The 8,012-nt window shown below is 41.7% G+C and overlaps 1 protein-coding gene across 1 annotated transcript; it reads right to left on the reverse strand.

The window, feature by feature from the left end:
- Positions 1–3,810: 3,810 nt before the first annotated feature.
- On the reverse strand, positions 3,811–7,144 carry LOC121763930 (kinase-interacting protein 1-like). The gene is made up of 2 exons (XM_042160021.1): positions 6,892–7,144; positions 3,811–6,763 (listed from the first exon to the last, which is right to left on the reverse strand). The coding sequence occupies exons 1-2, from the start codon at positions 6,983–6,985 to the stop codon at positions 3,924–3,926; spliced, it is 2,934 nt and encodes a 977-aa protein (XP_042015955.1). The 5' UTR covers positions 6,986–7,144; the 3' UTR covers positions 3,811–3,923.
- Between the last annotated feature and the right edge of the window lie 868 nt (positions 7,145–8,012).

The following is an 8,012-nucleotide window of genomic DNA, read 5'->3' on the forward strand; positions in this document are numbered from 1 at the left end:
CTAATGACAGGGATAAGAGGAAGTCAACTACCTCCTATGTGTTTACTGTTTGCAGCTCTTGTATCAGTTGGAAGTCTCAATTGCAGCATATAGTGGCATTGTCCACTACAGAGTCAGAGTACATTGCTATCACAGAAGCAATGAAAGAAGCAGTTTGGTTAAAGGGAGTTCTCACTGAGCTCAAATTTCTGAAGCTATCTCCCTCTGTGTTTTCTGATTCTCAGTCTGCAATACAGGACATAGTAGAAAAAGGTGAAGTTTTTCTGCATAAGGTGCACACTGATAAAAACCCTGCTGATATGGGTACAAAACCTTTGCCTGCTGAAAAACTTATTTTCTGCATTAAATTCCTGCATTTTGATTTAGGATAGTTGCATGTCCCGGGGATAAAAAGACCTCAGTCATCCTACCTTCCTTGGTAAAGCTGGTATGAGGACTGAGGCAAGAAGCCCTCCTAGACTAATGGGCTTAGTCCCTCTGGTGTCTGGAGGCAGTTTGGTGGTTCCCAAAAAGCCAGTGGACTTTGTCCTTTGGGGCTGAGGGGGCTGCCATATAGGCTGTGATGAATTAAACCTTAGCCGGTTGATACTAGCTGGTTTCACAGAATGGAAGTCCAAGGTGGAGTATGTTGAATATTGGTGGACTTCATTTGGGCCTGGTTTATTTGTAGCCCATGTGTATCTTAATTGGGCCTGACCCAATTCACTCACCTCTCACTCCTGGATGCCGCCACGTGCCCCTCTCACTCGGATCCTTGTCTCCAGCCGTTGGATCCAGGTTTGTGTTTGTTATGAGAGTGAGACCCTTGGTCTTTCTTGATTATTCTCATATTCTCACTCTCTCTCTACTCTCAGACGCTCTCTCTCTGTTCTCTCGCTCCCTCTCTTCTGTTCTTCTTCTCCGACGGTTCTCCGCCGGATTTCTGATGCTCTCTCACGGTTGAAAGTGTAGAGGAGCTTGCTACAGTAACTAGGGAGGCAACTGCTTCGGTTGCTGAGTAGTTGGTGAACTAGGGTTTTGTTTTGGAGCGTGTTCTGTGAGGTTTTGTTTCTTAAACGGTTAGATCTGGTGTTTAGGGGTTGTGTTGGCCTGGAATCGGGAGTGTGAGGTGATTCACCGGTTGATTCGGCGGTACTTCTTTGGATCTGAGTTCTGGAGAATAGGCTGTATCATCGGCGGGTGTCTGAGCCGTTGATTGTTGTTTCTTTCATGTGTACTTAAGTTCTCTTGTCTATTTGTGACAGATCTGAGAAGATCTGTTTTCTTGTGTTACTGACTCGTTTACTTAGTGTACAGGTTGAAGGAGCTGGAGATAGGAAGCTATCGTGAACATGTGTAATAGATAGCTTACTTTTCTGTAATCTGTATTTGAGATTGGTTGTAATCTTGAATGTATTATCAGTCGCTTGGTTGGAGTTTGACTGAGCTCCCTATTCAAGAATAAAGAGGTCTTGGTAATTAGTGAACCCGATCTAGTCTGATCCCTACAATTATCCAAGGGATAAAATGAAAATTCTTTTAAATGTTGTCCTCTTAAATCTGATAAATAATATTGATGACATTCTAAGACCTAAGTCATTGTCATCAAAGTTCCATAGTTTCAAGAGTTTTCTCTCCATATGGCATGGATTTTATTGTGAAAATGCTTAGCTAAAGATTTTGTGTTGCTTCAAACATGTTATTGGATAAATTATTCGTGTGAATTATTCTATCTCTCTATCTTATGATCGTCCTTATCACAATCGGATTGTTTGAATTTATTATTTTTGGTGCATCAATTGTAGAAGATCTTTATTCTTATTTAAACGTCCCTTTAAGTTTGAATAAGATAGATCTTTGTGATAATGAATTATCAATTAGAATTATTCAGAGGATAATATGATAATGGACGTCATGTGCCAGTGCTTATAGTAGTTGATCTTTGAGTGTCGCCCATCCGTAGAGTTCTTAGATAAATGAAAGTTGGTTTATAGAATATGTGTTCAGCTATTATAAATGAATATTAGAATAAATCACCTTTTATCTATGAATGATTGAAGTAACAATCTCATCTCTTAATTCGTCTTGCTAATTTTATTTCTTTTAATTGTTGTAGCATGATCTTTGATCCAAATCTTCAAAGTAAAATATTTATTGTTATGTGTTTTGTTTGATGCCAGTGCTTACAGTATTGTTTGATGATGTACAGTATCGTTGTAATATTTATTGTAGCATGATCTTTGATCCAAATCTTCAAAGTTAAATAATCTTTAGTGGATCGACACTCGAAGTAGTGCATTCGATGATGTACAGTATCGTTGTAATATTAGAGTTATTTTATTAAACTTGTGTGATCTTGCACTTTATTTTATAACTCGAAAATTACATATCAGTTGTGATGATGATTATGTTAGTTGTGATGATACATTTAATGTTGTGTTATTTCAACATAAGCTCCATATTCTATTCAGGTGTCTGGGGAGCAGATGTGGAATATAAGTATTCACGTTTCTACACTTCAACATTTTTCATATGTTGAGCCTTTCTTTTAATTTTGTGATGATAATGATATTAGTTGTGATGATATATTTAATACTGTGTAGTTTCAACATACTATCCATATTAGTTTTGGAGAAGATTTTCTTGGGTTGGAACTGTTTGAAAGCATTGTTGATGAAGCCCTTGAGGCTGTCCATGGATATTCCCTTGGGAACTTTGGTGGATTTGGTGGGAGCTGGTTTGATGGTGGTTTTGGGGGCCGGCATGGGGTAGTCATCGTCTCCATCCATGGAGAGCTGGACTTGCTCTGGGAAGACTGTTTCGATAATGTTGTTTGCATTTTGGAGCTCTTTGGAGAGAACGTCGTAGCGTTCCGCCAGGGCCTTGAATGCTAGGTATGACTCCTTTACCGCCTCGATCATCTCCACCCGCTTGGCGAAGGGTTTGCCCCCCTCCTCGATCAGCTTTAGCATGCCGTGCGCCTTCTCATCCATGTTTGTTTCATCGGTGCATGTTATGTCATGTTATGGAAAATGCAAATGAATAAATGAAGAAAGAAAGAATGTATGCCAGCAGGGGCAGTGCAGTTGGTTCTGAAGGGGCAGAGTTGCATCAGGAAAGAAAGAAAGAATGTACCCTGCAGACTCTGCTCGAGCCACTTGCGTTGCTTGGTGCGGATGTGGCTGGCTCTTTGCAACATCGTCGCTCGTCCTCTTCTCTTCCTTCTAAATCTTGTTATCCATATGAAATACACTCAATCTATCTGTCATTGTTCTATGACATTTGAGATTGTAATAGATGATGGGAGTGTGACACTTTGAACAACTCAGTTCCTATAATTTCTCATGTGGAAGAAACAGGCAACGATGTACTATTTAGGATCTTGAATAGTAGTACATTTTATTTTTATTGTTTTGATCTACATCTTTCTTTTGTTAGGGGTAAAAATTTTCCAAATAAACACTCTTGTCCTTTTATATAAAGTTTTTATTTGGCCTGTCACGTTTTACAAATGTGAGCATATCACATCATTGGATGAATTCCATAAAAGCATCGCATTAATTGAATGAATGACTTTACTATAAATGTTTTTCTGTTTAGTTAATAAAGGTGTGATTTTGAAACATTGTTTTAAGAAAATATGATCAAAACTTTACTGAAAATAATATTAGAAGGAAATCATCTTTGGAGAATAATCTTTTACTTGTATACTATTTTTCAATTCTTGAATTTTAGAAATAATAGAGGTGATGTATGAACTGTTATATTTTTGCAATGTGTTTGAATGCTTGGAAGTAAAAGATAAACATCAGATGTAAATGGAGTAATTGAGTTATGAAAAGCTTATGATAGTCTATCCAATTACCATCTTTTAAATACAATAAGAACTTTTGTTTTTTTGAAAATGTAGTAATCTAAAGGGAAACAAGATCCTCAAGTAGTGATCAGTCAGTTGGTACAGTTCTGACACTATGCATTTTTCTATTAGTATGCATGAAGTTGAAGAGTGACCTCTGCTTCTTCACCTTGGTTCCGAATATGAAGGCGCGCAGAGGAATCTTCGACCTGCTTATCGCGTGCTGCAACTGCGGCTGATCAGTGCAGATGCTGAACTGTTGGTTCAACTGTCGCAGAGTCTTCTCGATATCAAGCTGCAGCACGCTGACATGATCGACACACGTCTGCAGCTCTTCCCTCACCTTATTGTTTTCTTGTTTCATGCTCAGGATCTCACCTTGCAGCTTTGCAGCTTGATGGCTGCTGAACCTAATCTCGTCCTCCTCGACCCCTTCCTTGAGCGCCGTGGTGATCTCCTCCTGTAAGCCGCATAGTGAAGTGAACCTGCGCTTGAGCTCGTCTTTGAGGCAGACGCGCTTCTCCAGCCACATAGTCAGCTCAGTCTGGATTTCTCTCAAGTGCTTGTATATTGGTCGGACCTCTGATTTTAGCTGCGGGGTCAGGCATCCTTCTTTTTTCTTCTTGTCTCTTAGCTTCGCTATCTCTTCTAGCAAGTCCTGAGCCTCGCTCTTGAACTTCTGGACCTGGTGGAACGCGGTGCTGAATCTCAACCAGAAATCTAGGTTCTCGTCTAGTATCGCGTCTATCTCCATCCGCAGCCCCTCCTCCACGGCTGAAACTCCGTGGGACTTGACGTTGAAGATCAGCTTGATGTCTTCTTCTTTCTCTAATTCTTCGGTTTCTGATTCCGGTTTGCTTTCAGACTCACTCTGGTCTGCTGAATTAGACGAAGGGGGCTGAGTCTCCACTTCTTTATTACTACCATCCTTGTTTCCTTGTAGAAGGGTTAACTCCTGCTTGAGATGCTGAATCTCTTGATCCCTCTTCATGATAGCTTGCTTTAGCTCCCTCATCTGCATTGTGATGTCGAATTGGATGTCTCTGTCCTTCGTCTCCGTGTCGCTAAGCTTCCTCTTGACATCCTTGTAGTTCTTGAGGATTGTTGTGTATTCTCTCAACAAAATCTTGTCTTGATCCTCGGCTCCGTTCAGCAACATCTGCTGCCAGCTCACGTCGGTCTCTTTTGCTTCATGTGGCTTCGCGTCCTCCTCGTTAGCATGTGTTGGTATCTCGCCTGCAAATGTCACCGATCTCCGCACTGATTTGAAATGTTTTCCCTCTGTTTCCCCGCCAACGGCTGGAACAACCTCGTCGTTTTTATCTTCTGCAACCACTTTTATATCGCGTGAACTTGGCAGACCGTCAGCCTCTTGCTGCTCACGCGGGCTTGTAATGGTAGGCTCATTTATCTCCTTGACCTCCTCTGGTAAGACAATGTTTTCATCATCTGTTATCAAAACCTCTTTTCCTTCCTTCGCCTTGTCTTTCTTATCCTTCTTCTTGGATTTGACCTTCTTCTCCTTCTCCTTCTCCTTCTCTTTATCCTTCTTCTCCTTTTTGTCCTTTTTGTCCTTCTTCTTCTTCTTCGCCTTGTCAGGTTTACTGTATGGAGAATCGGATTCATCAGTTTCCTCGTCAAGCCTTACTGTGGTTAGCTTCTCAGAGAGATGGTCGAGGCTGCAGCGACAATGCGCAAAGTTGGCCTCGAGCTTGTTGTTGTGAGCTTCAACGCTTTTGTTGAGCTCCTCGAGCCTGCTGAGCCTCTCCTCGAGTTCTTTGATCCTGTTGCTAAGGATGCGCGTGTTGTCCATGAGCTTCTCCTTGTCCATTTCAAGCTGCGTGATCTGCCCGCGGAGCTCCTCCGAGTCTGATCTCATGGTGTTGATGAGGACAGTCTGGGAGGACACCCCGGTCTCCAGGTTGATCACCTTGTTCACCAGTACATCAATCTTCTCCGCGAGCTGAGTCACCGTGAGTGAAACAGAGGAGGAGTTGCGGTCAGGACTTTTGTCGGAGGTGAAGTTCTCCAAGTCGTTAAGCTCTTGTATGAAGCCGGATGTGATGTCTTCTCTTTCTTTGTTTCTTGCATATTTGTCTCCATCTTCTTCGTCATCCAGGTGTTCGATACCACAGTCGCGCTTGAGGGACTCGAGCTGCTCACGTGCTTCATCGATCTTGAGGAACTCATCCTGCGCCTCCTTGGTGGAGTTCTCCTGCTTCTCCTGGAGCGTGGAGAGCGTTTCCTTGCAGGATTTCAAGGCGGCCTCTGCCATGAGGGTGCGGGCTTCGCCATCCTCAATCACTCCCTCGACCTCATACTCGTCCTGTAGCTTGGAGACCTTCTCCTGCATCTCCATGATTTGGTTCTCAATCTCGTAGAATTTGGCTAAGCCGTTCTCGTACGAGCTTTTGCAGAACTCCTTGATCGTCTGGAGGGAGAGGATCTCCTTGTTGACCCTGTCGATCTCTTGGATAGCCTCGTCTTTAGTCATGCCGGATTTGGGGGTGGACTTCGGACGTTGTTTAGCCTTGGAACTAGTCTTGGAGAAGGTCTTCTTGGGCTGGAACTGTTTGGAGGCATTGTTGATGAAGCCCTTGAGATTTTCCATGGATGCCTTGGGAGCTTTCGGGACGTTGGTGGATTTGGTGGGGGCGGGTTTGTTGGCGGGCATGGGGCATTCGTCGTCAGCATCCATGGAGAGTTGGACTTGCTCGGGGAAGACAGTTGCGATGGTGTTGTTTGCATTTTGGAGCTCTTTGGAGAGGATGTCATAGCGGTCGGCTAGGGCTTTGAATGCTCGGTAAGAGTCCTCCACGGCCTCGATCAGCTCCGGACGCCTCTTGTAGTACATCTCTGCACGCTTGGCAAAGGAGTCTCCCTCCTCCTCGATCAGCTTTAGCATGCCGTGCACCTTCTCGTCCATGTCTGTTTCATGACATGTCATGTTACGGAAAATGCAAATGAGTAAATGAAGAAAGAATGAATGTATGCCAGCAGGGGCAGGGCAGTTGGTTTCGGACGGGCAGAGTTGCATAAAGAAAGAAAGAATGTACCCAGCAGACTCTGCTCGAGCCATTTGCATTGCTTGGTGCGGATGTGGCTGGCCCACCACCACGAACAAGCGTTGCTCGCTGCTCTTTGCAACATCGTCGCTCGTCCTCCTCTTCTTCTTCTCCTTCTAAATCTTATTCATCCATATGAAATACACTCAATCTATCTGTCATTGTTCTATGACAGTTGAGATTGTAATAGATGATGGGAGTGTGACACTTTGAAAAACTCAGATTCTATAATTTCTCTTGTGCAAGAAACAGACAACGATGCACTATTTTTAGTTCACGAGGTTATCTCGCTCCAACAAACTTTTATATGAGAAACATGGACTCTACTCCACCAATAAATATCAAATTTTAGGATCTTGTATACGTTTTGTTTTTATCATTTTTTTATCTATATCTTTCATTTGTCAGAGGGTAAAAAACGTCCAAATTAAAACTCAAACATATTACAGCATCATTACATGAATTGCATAAAACACGAATAGAAACAATGATTTTACCATAAATGTTTTTAATTTAGTTGACAAAGGTGTGAAATTGAGACATAGTTCTATGAAAATATTATCAACTTAAAAAGAAGTTATCTTTGGAGAATGATTTTCTGTTTGTCTATTGCTTCATTTTTCTTGATCTAACGGAGCATTTCTTAATCCCCGTGTCCAAAAGTTTCGACCCAACTTAATTGGGACGGAGGGAGTAGTACCATTTAGTCCCAACGTTTCATTTTTAGAAATAAAATGTTCAGCAAAAAATTTCCGATGATCGGAATATCAACGTAGCAGCCAAACACAAACTTTATTTCTACATGGCGATGATGTGTGATGTGTGATTTGGAAAAATGTTAGTTTACTCAATTTGATCCCATCATTCAGTGTGTTTATTTTGATAAAAAAATTTGAATCAAAACAATAATCTCCAATAAAGTGTAAACTTTCAAGGGTACAAACAAAATGATAATGTTTAATTTTGTCCATATACGCTATTAATTTTTCTACTTTATTCTGGTTGCTACTTTATTTTTTACTTTAGTTAATTTACTAAATATTTATCCCTTAATCTCTATATCTCAAATGAACGCCTCAACACTAATGAGACGAGGAAGCAGCAATTAACAT

The sequence above is a fragment of the Salvia splendens genome, chromosome 14 (genome assembly GCF_004379255.2).
Source record: "Salvia splendens isolate huo1 chromosome 14, SspV2, whole genome shotgun sequence".
Classification (NCBI taxonomy): Eukaryota; Viridiplantae; Streptophyta; class Magnoliopsida; order Lamiales; family Lamiaceae; genus Salvia; species Salvia splendens.